At 38.4% G+C, this 15,802-nt stretch overlaps 1 protein-coding gene and 1 pseudogene across 2 annotated transcripts in view; one reads left to right on the top strand and one right to left on the bottom strand.

The window, feature by feature from the left end:
- The window catches only part of Wls (Wnt ligand secretion mediator), a 100,961-nt gene that overhangs the window by 37,372 nt on the left and 47,787 nt on the right, over positions 1-15,802 (bottom strand). For both annotated transcript variants that reach the window (XM_021195346.2, XM_021195349.2), the window contains one exon: positions 2,248-2,372. In XM_021195346.2, the coding sequence (XP_021051005.1) occupies positions 2,248-2,372 (125 nt within the window). The remainder of the gene's footprint in view (positions 1-2,247; positions 2,373-15,802) is intronic.
- Positions 8,722-9,492, top strand: LOC110319783 (annotated as a pseudogene).

The raw sequence follows: 15,802 nt of genomic DNA, 5'->3' as shown, positions 1-15,802 counted from the left end.
CAATGAACATAAACTATAAACTGTCTCCCAGGATTAGGGTCAAATTCACCATATATAGTTAAATAACGAAGGGTTTGCTTGCGTGCTTGTTTCCTTCTTTACTCCAACACTCCTTCCCTCCTTTATTCTTTCCCTTTTAAAGTATGTATTAATTTGTATTTATATGTGTTGAGCATTTTTGCCCCTATAAATGTATGTGTATCACATATGTACCATGTTTGAGGTTTTCTTTTTAAATTTCTGCCTCTACCAGTATTTACAGCACTTATTTTCTTCCTGTCTCTCTGTCTCTCACCTGTCTTCCTTTTCTCCCTTCCCTTCCTCTCACCCTCCCTATCCTCCCCTAGCTCTAGCATAAGACTGTCTAATTAGGGCAAATTACAGCAGGTAGCGACTTGACTTTATTTTTTTCTTGAATTCACAATCCACTAGAGACTAAAGAGCTTTAAAGCAATTTCTCATTTAATCTTCAGAATCAAGATTAAACTTTATCATAATCAAAATGTATAGATTTGATAATTCATTTTCTTCATATCTTACAAGGTTTAATCTCTTTCCAAAAGGAGATAGACACATCCTAAAGATAATTAAGTGCCTGTCATTGAAAAGCAGTTGCAGGTAGCACCTCCACACACACACCTCCCAATGTGAAAGGAAAAATGACTTCTCTTTATGTGGAGAAAATTGTCTATATCCAAAAGCCCTGTAATTTACATACAACCAGACTTTCCTCTGAAAGATGCAATAAGCTTGCATCATATATAGAGGGAAAATTTTCTTAATTTCACAAAAATAAATCTGAAATGTTAATTATTTATCTTCCTATTTCCCTTATTTTATAGATCCGTATCATTTTTACCTATAAATTACCTTTAAGTGCCCATCTGAAACAATTCTTCAAGGCTGTATATGAGAGAGCTCTATATTTAGACTGCCAGTAAAGAAAGGGCCTGGAGTAGGGCTTTTTAAGCTTTGTTCATTCTAAGAGATTAGTTCAAAGTGCACTGAAATAAAGTCTTTGGTCCTGTCTTCTATGATATGATTCAGCAGTTATTATGTCTTAGATTTCTCTCAATACTAATGTTAAAAGTTAGTTGTTAATCAGGATTAGGTTAGGAGCATTCTGCTCTCATGAAATAATTAGTACTATCATTGTGGAGATGGGTTAGTTATCAAGAGTATGGCTTTCCTATGTTAAGCCCATTTTCATTCCATCTTCTCTCCAATGAGGATTTGATTGCCCTCCTGTCCATGTTTTAATGTAGTACAAAAGACCTAAACAAATTCCAGTGTCACGCTTGTAGACTATTAGCCTCTACAAGTATGAACCAAATAAACTTCTGTTATTTACAATTTATTTATACATCATCAAAAAATAGTGGATTTTATGTGTGGCCTGGGAATCTATATTTCTCATAAGCTGGCAATTCATACTAATGTCCTTGGTCCTCAGACCACATTTGTATAGTGAAAGAAAACTGACTGCAACAGGTTTTTTCATGTTGGGATATAGTTTGTCTGTGAGAGTTACAGTTACAGTGGACACGTTTTTGTTTAGGTGGCCCACCTTGGTAACATTGCATTTCACTCACAAACATGTCTCAGAGACAATGTTAAATTATAAAGCCACAGTACATGTTTATTGGTTCTTCTGGCTCTTGCTAAAAACAAACAAAACACAAAACAAAAAACCAACCAACCAACCAATGAAAATAAAAATACCCAAGGTTACTATACATACATCATTCCATTTTTCAGAAGAAAAAAAGAATAGAGAAATTATAAAACATGACTGTGATCACAGAGTTAGTGATAGAGCCTGGAATTGAGGCCATATATGTTTTATTCCAAAACATGCTTTTAATTTAAATTAAAAATATAAGCGTACTTATGCTGGTCATGGTATTCAGAGGCTTCCACCTGCTATTCTCATTGTTAATTCTTCCTTTACACTTACAGGCAAAAGTAAAGTTTTAATAGGTCAGTGTTAGAAGGATCAAATTTGTCTGATCCTACACAAGTCCTTCAAGAGCAGCTAAGATGATGACAACAGATCATATAATCAAAACTTTTGTCAGTGGAAATTCTAGCCTTTCCTTCACTTAAAAAAAAAAAGAATAAAGGAAGAAAAATAATGAAAAAAGAAAATAAAAAATTCTGTCCCTAATGGGACATCAAAGTCACTTAATTGGTAGTACTCCATGCCAAGAATCCAACAATGTCAACTCAGCAATAAAGGTACCCTACCTTGGGGGATGTAAAAGTACATTTGAGTTTACGTGGTACTCTTTCATGAGCCATTTCAGTCCATTCAGAAAACATATCATCACGGTAACCCAGGGAAACATCCATGGAAATTTCTGCATTTTCTCCTGCAAGAGAAAACATGGACAATTCAGAAATAATTTAGAGAAAGGTAATTTGGAAGCATTCCAAAATTTTCACAGGCCATGCCATGGAATCCAAGAAAACAAATGACATGTTATTATCAAACTTAAAGATTGAAGTCATAGGACTAAAGTCCAATAGAGATGTTAGATCTCCTTCCATAGCCTACCCTCTGCAATCAAGAACTTCCATTCAAACTCTACTAAAGATAAGGACTTATTCTTTCTGAAGCAGCTCAGATGCTCAGAGTCTGAATCATGATTGAAACTTACCTTCCTGTAACTTGAATCACTGGTCTAAAATATGCTTTTAAAACCACATAGAAGTTGCCATATCACTTATTTCTACAAAAAGTGCCTTAGAACCTTGATTATCATAATTCCTTTGCTTGGTTGCTTTTTTTTTTTTTTAAATCTCTCCCTCACCACTCTGTTTTAGTTTGGAAATGGTTTGACGATATATCCCAAGAGGTTTTGCCTCCAATGGAGCAGTGTTTAAATAGTAAAAGCTTTAAGGGGTGGGGTTTAGTGGATTTTGATTAGATTACTGTGCTCCCTACCCTCAAGAATGCACAACCATCCATAATGATAGCTGATGCCCTCTTCTGGGGTGTCTGAAGACAGCTACAGTGTGCTTACATATAATTAATAAGTAAATGCTTAAAAAATGAATTAATAAAAGAAGAGAATCATTTTCTATAAGAATAGTTTATCATAAAAAATAGTCTGACCTCATCTCAATCTCTTGTTTCCTGTCTCACAGTGTGATTGCTCCCTTTTACACATACTCCCATTGCGATGATATTCAACATGTTGATATGTGCATAGGAGGCCATTACTAGAGACTGAACAGATAGAACCATTTAATCATGGCTTGTTTACTCCCCAAAGTATATATTAAACAAACTTTTTTCTCCACTTGTAATAGTAGCAGAAAAATAACTAAGATATAACTCTTCTGGATACACTCTTATCTGAAAGTATCCCTCATAAAACTGTACCCAAAAGGGTCTCACTTATAAAATAAACTATTTCTCTGAAATTCAAAATTTCTTCTTTATATTGTGACAAAAGTAATTTCTTTAAAATCAAAGACTTAATCATTGAGATTGATTATGGGTAGATATACACACACTTCCACATCAACAGAGTCTATGGTAGGACTAATTTACCACTTCACAATAAAAAGATTAGATAAAAAAAATTTATCATCAATTTTTAAGTGTTTTATGGTGAGAAAGCTCACAAATAGATAGTTTTAATGAAGTAAAAAATAAAGAAATTGGGCTGGTGAGATGGCTCAGTGGGTAAGAGCACCCGACTGCTCTTCCGAAGGTCCGGAGTTCAAATCCCAGCAACCACATGGTGGCTCACAACCACCCATAACGAGATCTGACACCCTCTTCTAGAGTGTCTGAAGACAGCTACAGTGTACTTACATATAATAAATAAATAAAAAAAAAATAAAGAAATTAAGCACAATCCTACATTTGAAAAAATGAATAGAGGACTAGCCACCACTGGTTGGTATCAGTTTTAGGTAAACTACTAGCCATAAGTCCTAACTTTACTGATTTGTAAAGTAAAATATGACTAACAGAGGTCAGGTTAGTGGAAGAACAACATACTACATAGTATGTGGCACAAACCTAATAAATGTCTACTAAACACATAAATTACTAGAGATATAAATGGCTTTTCTATTTACCAGTCTAGTGTGGCTTAAAGATGACTCATAATTACTATCTAATATAAAGAAAGTAGACTCTCTTGATAGCTAAAACCTAAACTCCCACAGAAGGAATGTTCTGGAAAAGTGAACCAATTTATGTGACATTCTCAAACCATTCAGAATCTGAAAATACCAACTGCAGAGTAGGATGAGAAACAGTGCTTCCAACAGACAAACTGGACTAAGAACTAGACACAAAAAGGCTTCCACTCATTAGTACTGTCAGAGCACAGACAATACTTGAGGATATCAGGCAATGCTGAGAACCAGGAAGAACAATAGCTATTGATATAGGAAACTGTGTGCTGCCACTCGCTGCTCCCACCCCCACTCCCACAGCAAAAGCAATCTTCAGAGCCTGGCTATCTCTTTGGCTAGAATCCACATTGGTTTCAATCACTCCATACAGTCTCAGTGTTAAATAAGAAGAACTGGCCTGTACTACCAATGGTAAATTTAACAATAGAAATCTCTCTCACTTTTAATACTAGCATTAGGAACTAGCACTTTCAGTAATGTTGAAATGATACCTAGATAATCACTAGACTCAAAAGCGCAAATGTAAAAATAATGTAGAAATTATTAGCTCCCTGTAGATACAATCCGAGTTCACATATTGTGCTCCTTGGAAGACTATTGTCTTTGAAAGAATGGGGTATATCTTATTCATGGGCAGGGTAAAATCAGTTTGGGCTTCACCCTATTAATGAGTCCCATTCTATATGGCTTTCTTTACAGCCTCACTTCTTTAAAAAATTTGAAGATTCTGCACAACCAGAGCCTACCCATCCCATGCCCTACTTTTGTCTTGTGCTATTCTGAGAATGCTCTTCTTGGACAGCTCTGATCTTGTTTTCAGTTTTTATATGTTTCCCCCCAAATCTGGTATCTAAGAGAAACCAAATAACCATTTGGTTGATCAAGAATGACCAAAAGGCTGTTGTTTACAGAAAGATATTGACAGAACTAGAACTCAGAGTTTGGAGTGCTCTTTGCACAATCAATTCATCTCTGTGAGTAGAATGAAGGATAAGAGACGAAAAGGGGGTGAAAGGGCTTCCTAATCAGTCATATATTGGCATATAAGTCCAAGAATCCCAAATTCAAAACTGGTATTCTAGTTTATTATGAAAGTAAATCTGTTGCAATCAGAAAGTGGAATATAACTGATCAGTTTATTGGTTAGATATGTCACTGTGAAATACTTATGTAGTAGGTATGTCTTCAGAGATATTTCTTCCTTAAGCAGCAGTGGGCTACTTAGAGCAGATATCTCTGGAGAGAAAAAGTCTAAACAGGCACAACCCCTGGTCTGGTACCAGCTTCATCAGTTCTTCTAACCTCCTGAGCATGCTAAAAGGAAAAGCAATAAAAAATTTACATCTATATCAGTGTACAATTACTCTAATTAAAAATAACTTGAGGCTTATTTAAATGATCTAATTTAATTTTCTAGCAATCTAATATATAGACATTGATATATCATTTTTCTTAATAAGTAAACTGAGTCAGATATTAAGTAATTTTGCATAAAGCTATGCTAGTTGATATTAACATGAGGATGATAATAATTCTAAAGTTGCCTTAAAAGGAAATCATCAGAAATGAGAACTGGGTTCAATCTAGAATTGCCAGAAAGGAAGGAAGGTAAATGGAAAGAAGGGAAACTCTTCATTATATGTTACTCATTTCTTTCGTGACTTTGCTGCAAGAGTAATAGCAATAATTAATTTGCTTCAATATAAGTAATCTTTTTGCTATGTGCATGTTGTATATATTAAACGTACCCAGAAATTTATAAAAACTATCACTTGATTTGTATCACTTAAATTTGTATCATTTAAATTTTCTGTCTAATTTGACAGAAAATGCTCAAGCCACAAAATATAACTTCCATATGAATCAACCCTGGTCCTACTGTGCCTACTACTTTTATTAGATAAAACATTAGAATTAGAAAAACATCCCGCAGGAAAATTAAGTATGCTTCATGGAAGATCTACTCAACTCTGATCAAAGCTTTCTAATATGTTCCCAGCAGGGGCATGGATAGCTAACAATCATCTCTGAAACCCTTTAATCCAAGAATGGGGTCAAAATATGTTGAACCAAAACAATACCTTTTCTGTAAATAAGTTGAGAATGGCAGTGTGAGCCAAAGAACAACAAATTGGAAGCCTGGAGACACCAGTTCCGGTGGTTCTGTCTGTCACTGTATATGTAGTAAAGACAGATAATGTGTGTGGAGAATGAGGCTATGTTTTCCTTCAGTATCCAATGTGAAGTGGTACTAACCCATTTTACTAGACTGTCTAATTTTTTTTAAAAAGAGAAAAACCAGAAATTAAGTTCGTTTTTGCTTTTGTTTAAATAAGAGTCTGATCAGAGTTGAATATCTTTTTGATAAAATATGCTTAATTTAGCTGCTTGGGTGTTTTGGAGTGATTCATGTGGAAGTTGAAGACTCACTAGTCATGTGCTTTTGGGCAATTTAAGCAACTTCTTTCCAGAAGAGAGAACATGGACACATATTAACATGTGATAAGGGAGCTGCTGATCTTTTGAAATATTGAGAAAAATACTTATCAATTTTGTTTTAAAATTCAGCAATATGGCTACTAAAAACTTGCTCAGTGCAGGTCCACTAATAGAGCATGAGACATATCAAGGTTTTTCATGCTGGTCACCATATCATCCTTATGTTTCTTTTCCTCTTGCCAACAGGTCAAGTTTAAAATGTTATAACTGTTTACTCTACTTATAGCCTGTTACATCTTAATTTTACCCATTATCTACTTACTCCCTGTGTAGTTGAGGACAAGGGTACTATTTTTCCTATGTATGAAGAACTCAGAAATCCCAAGATCTCAAAATATTCCAATGGCTAATATGTTCTGGCTTGTAACCTTAGCATTTTTCTATCTTTCTTTGGTGAAGTCAAGGAATACAGGATGAATGTCTCTTCCAATAATCCTTTGGCTCCCTCACTGAACTCAATGATACTCCTAAGTTAGATGCTTGGAGTTTCTCTCCTGTTATAATAGAATTCATCCTTTAGGATTTTATGAACACTAAAGTAGTCAAGTCATGAAAATTTTAGAACAGTGCCTAAAGCATCAAGGATAGCAATTTCTGTCATTTTACTGAGGGAAGTAAAATTCTCATATCTACCTTTCATTCAATATATTAGCAGATGAGAAAAACATGGAACTTCCCTCCAAATCTGTTCCAAACATGGAAAAAAACTTGAAAACAGGAGAGCACTGGGCAGAAGATGCCAGTAAAGTTGTGCTGCTTGTTACTGGACTTCTCTTCTGCCTTTCAATAGAGTAGGAAATCTCATTCAACTTTAATGACTCTGTTGCATATAATAAAACACTGGTCTCATGGCTCTTGAAATACTCCTGACACCTTGTACACACAATTAAGACTACACATCTTATTTGAACTCCCTGGAAGAAGGGCAGCATAAGCAAGGTTATATATGATACTGAGAAAGTCTACCTATAAAATAAAGACCCTGGTCATATAAATTCCATGGAATAAGGGCATATTTACATAAGTTGTGCTTAGATTTGCAGTCCATGGCCTTTCCATTACTGTTCTGGACTGGCCCTTTAGTGTGGAAGTCCATCATTCTATTGAACTGTAAAAATTTCATGTTTCTCAAATGGTTTTGGAAACACATTTGGGTCAGTGAAAATCTGATTTCAGAATATAGGAAAAGGATAGTGACAATATTAATTTCAGAATATACACGGGACTATGGTTTATTAAAATTACTACTTCCATCACATTAAGGAGTGTCACTCTTATGAAGAAAGGGTCTCATCACAGACAAAAAGATCTCAGAAAGATCTGTGCCCTTCCACACTAGAAAACATGGACTATATTGTCCTTGAGGGACTTTATTTTAGTCACACTGCCCTGCCCTGCTAAACAAATGAAAGTCAGAGATGAGGTGGCAATGGGTGACAAAGAGCTAGAAAGAGGCTAAATATACTCCAGCAACTAAAACCAGATGACTGACAAAAGCTTGTGTCCTGTGTGTGGGTGATATGAGCAACAGTGATGAAAGAACGTCACTCGAATGCTTCTCACTTATGCTTCATTGTTCAAAACTAGTACTAGACAGCCAGATCATACTAAGACAAAAGTTGGGTGTGCAATGGTACTAGTGTCAATCCTATCTTCAGTCTCCTGGCTGACAAACTGAATAAAGTTTAACTTCCCACCTAGAAAACATAGAAACATAGGGCCTGCCTTCACAAATCTTGTTTATTTGGCATACATACAGCATACACTTAAAAATGTTTCCTTTTTTTCAAGCTCCAGGAGAGTTAGGCCATACTACTGACCAAGTAAGTAAAAAGAAAGGGGGAAAGCAAGTGATAGTATAAGAAATAAAGAATTATTGGGCCCGCTGGTCCTCCTGTCACGCAGTTCAACAAGGGCTTGTCCTACGGGCTCTTGGCAGAGGTTAATAACTGGCTCCTGTCCAAATATGACCCCCAAAAGGAAGCGGGACTCCGAAGCTGGATAGAGGGACTCACAGGCCTTTCCATTGGTCCTGACTTCCAGAAGGGTCTGAAAGGTGGGGTTATCCTATGCACACTCATGAACAAGCTGCAGCCGGGCTCCATCCCCCAAATCAACCGCTCTGTGCAGAACTGGCACCAACTAGAAAATCTCTCCAATTTCATCAAGGCCATGGCCCGCTATGGCATGAACCCCGTGGACCTGTTCGAAGCTAATGACCTGATGCGGGAATACGACACAGGTGCAAATGTCTCTGCTTGCACTGGCTGGAAAGGCCAAGACCAAGGGGCTGCAAAGTGGTGTAGACATTGGGGTTAAATATTCAGATAAACAGGAGAGGAACTTTGATGACGCCACCATGAAGGCCGGCCAGTGCGTCATTGGGCTGCAGATGGGCACCAACAAATGTGCCAGCCAGTCTGGCATGACAGCCTATGGTGCCAGGAGACATCTCTATGACTCCAAAAACCACATCCCGCCTCCCATGGACCACTGCACCATCAGCCTCCAGATGGGCACCAACAAGTGTGTTAAACAGGTGGGCATGACAGCTCCAGGGACCAGAAGGTACATCTATGACACCAAGCTGGGCACCGACAAGTGCGACAACTCTACCATGTCCCTGCAGATGGGCTACACGCAGGACGCCAACCAGAGCGGCCAGGTCTTCGAACTGGGGCAGCAGAACTACGACCCCAAATATTGCCCACAGGGCTCTGCAGCTGACGGGGCTCCTGTGGGTGGCAGCCAAGGCGAGGCCCCTGAGTACCTGGCCTACTGCCAGGAGGAAGCCGGCTACTGAGCACCCGTCATGCCAGCTCCCCCATTGCATCAGCAGCCTTGTGTGGATTTTGGGGTTTTCATTGTGTTTTGTGTTTTGAAACTGGTCATCTCTTTGTATCTCTCTCTGGCCTGGAACTCACTGCAATCCTTCTGCCTCAGCTTCCCAAGGGCTGGGATGACAGGTCTGTGCTTTCTACGCTCCCTCCTCAACCACCATGCCTTGCTTCCCTTCCAGGATTGACCCACCAGGCAGGGAACATGGGTGTCCTTGGTGGGACAGCTAGGCTGTGCGTTTCCCAGTGGGCTGTGGAGAGAAGCTGGCCCCAGTGGGCTTCCTGTTTCTTCATCTCTTTGACATCAGTTTATGGTTTGTGAAGCCGGGGAAATTGTAGGCAGTTTCAATGAAAGAAAACAAGGGATTTTGTGGTGGGTTTTGCCCCAAAAGTATTGGGGTACACTGGGCTTTAAAATACTGCAGGCATTCTAAGGGACTAAATTTGCTTTCCCACGACTCTCAAACTTCACCCTCCTGTGCCCAGTGGGGAAACTGAGGCAAGCCAGATGTGACCCCCAACACCTGCAGCCCTCCCTAGCTCCTCTAGTGTTTCAAGTTCTCAGTTCTCCCTGTGTCTCTGTGCAGTCCCTGATTAGCTGGGCTAGGGTCTCGGCCTCGGAAAGTGCTGCACATGACCCACAGGGGCCCCTGCACTGACAGAAAATGTGTGAAATTCCCTGTGTGGACCAAAAAAACCCAATAAAAACCTCTGTTTCTAAAAGAAAAAAAAATTATTGGGCTGGAGAGATGGCTCAGTGTATAAGAGCACTGATAGCAGAGGTACTGAGTTCAATTCCCATCAACCACATGTTGGCTCATAACCATCTGTAATGGGATCTGTTGCCCTCCTCTGGTATGTCTGAAGATAGCAACGGTGTACTCACATACATAAAATAAAATAATCTTTAAAAAATAAAATAAAGAATTATTGTATGGTGTCAAAAGCTTTTAAAGCTTCACAGAGAAACCTTGATTTGCTTGGGGCCTTACCTTGAGGCAAAAATACTAAAAAACTTTCACAATCTTCATGTGTACTTCCACATTCCCAGGCACAAGTGGTTGGTTGGTAACCTGAAACGGAAGCAACTCAAACCAGCCTGCTTCCAGCTTTCAACAGACATAATCTGGGGTTATTTGTGCTAGCACTCCTTCTCCAATCAAAAACTCCCCGACCTGACTAGAATTTTCCTGCTGCTTTCAATTAAGAAAATAGCAAAACCAACCCTATCTTATATCCATGGAATGTCTGCCAAACTAGACTTGGCTAATTACAAATTTGGCCCTGCCTGTGTTATTAAGATTCCCTGAAGAGTTGGGTGAATTGTTATACAAATGAATGAGCATGATTATTTAACAAAACAGCCAACAGTTCCCTATACATCTCTCATCTTTCTCCATTCTGTCAGACATCTGCATTGTGGAGAAGTATTTTAGTTTGTATAATCTGATGCATTATCTCTTGGATGAAATTAAGTCTGCAAATGCAATAATCAAGGACAAATCATTTTTTATGTCAAGTCCTTTAAAAAGGTGTCCCCTTTCAGAAAAGATCTATTTTTATTGCAGTCAAGGCAGCTAATACTTTAAGGCTGCACAACTGGAAACACTATTGGAGTATTGGTTGTTTATAGATTAATGAATCTGAAGTGCCACAGATTGTGGGGAAAACAACTCACTTCATCAATTTTCATATCTTTCAAACTTACTCCTCTTTTCAACTCATAATCTCCTAGTTGAGATAATTTTTCATACTTCAGCCAGAAAGGTAGTTTCTAAAATATGTTGAGAGGCTTCAGCAGGCAGATCTCTGTGAGTTTGAGACAAGTGTGGTCTATATAGCAAGTTCTAGGCCAGCTGGAACCATATAATGAGACATCGTCTGAAAACAAAACAAAACAAAACATACTTGTCGATCTTTATATTGTCTTTAGTATAAAATGGAAACTCTATAAATGGTATATTAAGATATCATCTGGATCCCAGGTCCATATCCTATGGTCCCTTCTCTTATTCCACCCAGGCAATCCCTTCTTCTCCAACCTTGGCAAATAAAAGGAGCTCAACTCTGGAGACAGATGAGAAGAGAAATAAGGTCATAAGAAATACAGAAGTCAATGCATGCCAAGTATTACTTGACAGAAGCCTAGAATGTGTAGGCTGCTATTTAATGCTGCCATTTGAGCATACTACACTCATCTCACTAGCACACCAATTTTCTTTTAGAAGGAAACCCCATATACACAGTTAACTGCAAAGTACTGCAGATAGGGTTTAACATCTCTGCTTATATAAAACTAATGCCTTCTTAACTTCAGGTATTTCACCTTATTCACCCATATTTTCTTAGCCATTCACAGCTAAGCACAGTCTCCTATATGTTGTTCCCATAGAGTTCTGTTGACCCAGAACTGTATGCTTTATCTCACTTAACTATCTGTATATGTAACTCTTCTGTACACATACTAGAAGCTACTGAATGTCAGAGTCTACCTCAGTCCTGCTAACAGTTATAGTACCATGTCTTAACATAGAGATATTCAGTAAATATTTACCAAATTAATGAATAGTACCTTCCATCAAGTATTCCTTTATAAATTTTATTTACTATTGGGTGTATATAATGCAGAAGAGTGCAAATGCAGTAGTACACATATAGAAACCAAATTCTTGGGACTGAAATCAGATCTCAGTCCTGTGTGATAAGTGTTTTAATCCATTGAGATATCTTGCCAAGCCTTCACCCAATATCCCTGTCACTCTATCACATCCTATCCACTGACTGTGTAGGTTGCTTTATTTTAGTGATGTTACACTCTTCCCTGCCTATTGCCTACTTTCCTGTCCCAAATCCTACCTCTATATACATTTATGCATACATTAACATACAGCATACATGTGCATGCCTTATCATAGACTTAGATGTTTGACTACTTGGAGGCAGTTAGTGGAAATATTTGGGTAGATTTAGGAGGTATATCCTCTCTGCAGGGTGTATGTCACTGGGCACAGGCTTTGAGGTTTAAAAGCCACATACCAGTCATGTTTTTTTTCTCTTCCTACTTCATACTTATGGTTCAAGATGTGAGCTTTCAGCTCCTGCTTCAGCTGTCATGACTGCTTGTTGCTGTCATGCTTCCCTGCTATGATAGACTCTGATCTCTATGGAACCGTAAGTCAAAAACCCCTCTTCTATAAGTTATCTTTATCTGTTTTTTGTTTGTTTGTTTTTGTTAAATCACAGCTCTAAAATAAGTAATGAATCTAGTTCCCAGTTACACACCAAAGCACAGTATACCTGTTTTCTGTGACAGGAAGAAATGGCGACTCCTAAGGAAAGTTATTATTTTCCCCTCTCTTTTCTGGATAATATTACGGGGATAATGTATTGATGTTCTGCTAGAAAGTACCAGTAATGTAATTACAGAAGCTAAAAAACAACAACTTCTTTGACCTAATGCTGCTTTAAGGTTTTATGTTTAAAACAATAAAATGGTCTTTATCATGGCTCCCAGCCTCAGGAGTGAGTCAATAAATGATACTACTTCTAAGAGATTTCAGAGGGGGTTGGAGAGATGGCTCAGTGGTTAAGAGCACTGATTGCTCTTCCAAAGGTCCTGAGTTCGAGTCTCAGTAACCACATGGTGTCTCACAACCATCTATACTGGAATTGATGCCCTCTTTTGGTACTCATATATGTACAATAAATATATCTTTAAAAAAAGAAAAGAAAAAAATTTTCAGAGAAGAAAAATTGTGCAGTATTCTTCTAGGTACAGCAAGGCCTGACAATCTATTCAACCTGGTTTGCTAAAGCTCGAGGGTAAACCCATGATGAGACAAAAAACCACAACAGTTTACAAAATTGACACTGAGATAGGATTAATATTCTTCTGTAACTTGAATGCTAGATGTACTATCACAAAGGACTTCTTTTTACTCAACCAAATATTTCTAAGCATCTACTGGTTTCCATGAACAGTACTGGAGGTAAAAAATGCATAAGGCAAAATCATTGCCTTCAAATTGATCACAGTAAGTTGGGAAAATTGGGCAGTGCAGTAAAAGCAAACCTATGTATATAGGTAGCTCAAAGTGTTTAAGAACACTTGGTTAAACAATAGAACACAGAAGGTGTGACTTCCAGAATCAGCTCATCCAAAGTGATACTACCTATTAACTACAAGATAATAGTTCAAGATACAATGGGGTAGAAGCATCCACAGATTAAAGAAACTGTACATCTAAAAATCCATAGAAGCCCTAAAAAACACTGAATGATTAGAGAAAGAAATTAATTCGATATGAAGGAAATACAAAGGTGACTATAAGAAATACAGGGCTAAGCAGCAGGAAGAGTCTGGTGACTAAGGGTTCAAGTTATACTAAATACCATGGCATTCCACTTATTGAAGCACTTCTAGTAGCTACATACAAAGCAGACTGCTGGTTAGAAAGCTAAATAGAGAAAATCACATCCCATTGTATTTCATAGCTCTCAGTTTGTTTAATGTGATTGGACGACATAGAAAACATCTAAAGAAAAGCAATTTGTAAGGAATTTGAACTCAATTATAGTAATTTTATTTATAACAAAGCCAGAGAAAACAGAAAAATCTAAGCTGGCAAATGCTAAAACACTGGAAAAATTTGACCATAATCAACATTCATGCTGAGAGAAAACACACCTGACAAAGAGGGATGGAAAGACAGTGGCTGCCTTTTCCTTTCTCCCCAGGATAACTCACAATAGCTGATTTGGTGCTTGTAAAAGTCAGTCTCTCTCTCTCTCTCTCTCTCTCTCTCTCTCTCTCTCTCTCTCTCTCTCTCTCTGCAATTAGAGAGGAGAGCTTTATTCACACTGAATCTAAAAATAGACAATGGCAGTGTTCACAGACTGACAGCTGCATTCTCATACTGTAACCAGGAAAGGAAAGAGATGGCTAATTTAACTCAACAACTTCCAAAACAAACAGTGCAAAAAGAGCCCAGGATAAAGAAAAAACACAAAGGTCAGCTGTTCAAAGGCTGAAAGAACAGCAGGGTAGCTCTATAGCAATTCATTAGGCTTTCCAAAATTCCTATGTGACCAGCAAAGTATTTTATCAGATCTGTCCACAAAACTTCAGGATAAAGCTCTAGCAGATGCACTTGTTATAGGGATCCAGGAAACACCAGTCAGAAGGGTTGGAGTTTTTCCTTCTGATTGTCTGGTGTATTACCTTAACAGTCAAGACTAAAGAGCTACTTGAGGTTTTTTTCTATAAGTTCAGGACAACACCCCCCCCACACACACACACGCACACAACACACCAACAACTATAACTAAATTTCACATTACATTCTAACTGCCTGAAGCATAAAAACCAAAACAAACAAACAAACAAACAAACAAGGTCATTATAAAGGAGAGTGAGAGAAACCAGGTGTCTAGAAAGATAGAATCAGTCCTTTCTCTCCCATCAGTCATAAAATGTGTTCAGTTTTCATCCTCAGGCACCCTGCCCAGGGAGGGGATTATGGCTCAGCTTCAAAAGAAACAAGGGGATGCCTGTGGGCGGGGAGCAGCCTCTCCATAGCTCTCCCACAGATCTGTTCTGGCTCTCAGAGCCCCTGCTAGCCAGCTAAATGTCAGCTTACTGCACCCCAGCATTCTCTTGCCACACTGTCTCCATTGCCCCGGTGACTAAGCTGTTTCAACAGCTGTGTTATTGCTGGAGCCAAGCCAGTTTTACTCACACAGAGTATTTGCTTTGTACTGTGAATGTGGAAAATTATTGCACTAAGGATTCAGAGTTCTCTTTGCAGATAAGGCCAGCCCCGCTTGATTACCCAGCCACACATTCCCTAAGCTGAACTCTGATGGCAACAGGAGAATATTCTGCTGCTACCTAGGTTTCCTGGGGATGGACAGATTAATAACATTCCAAAGAAAGTGGAGGAGACATGTGCCTGTTTGAGTGAGAGAAAAGAACAAAACACAAATGTGACTATTGGTGGAACCCCAAAGATGTCAGTTACTACTCCCTAATTAAAAGCTACCAAGAATGATAGCTGCACTCCAGGAATGGTTCTTTCTTGCCTTTCTTTCAGCACCCCTCTATCTGTGTGGGTGTTTACTTTGTACAGATCTCCATACTTTTCTGAACCATGTGGAGCAGAGTCTTCCTGAGCACTCCTTCTAGAACACTGTGCTTCCCTTCCTTTCCATTCTTCACAATCAGTTGTGTTCACGTGACTTCTGAAGGAAGTGAGTTCAGTGACTTGTTCATCTTCTTGACCACTTCACATACTCAGCCTCTTGCTCAC

This window comes from Mus pahari, chromosome 4 (genome assembly GCF_900095145.1).
Source record: "Mus pahari chromosome 4, PAHARI_EIJ_v1.1, whole genome shotgun sequence".
NCBI classification, from domain to species: Eukaryota; Metazoa; Chordata; class Mammalia; order Rodentia; family Muridae; genus Mus; species Mus pahari.
The sequence above is the reverse complement of the archived record's forward strand: the minus strand, read 5'-3'. Positions and strand labels throughout refer to the sequence as shown.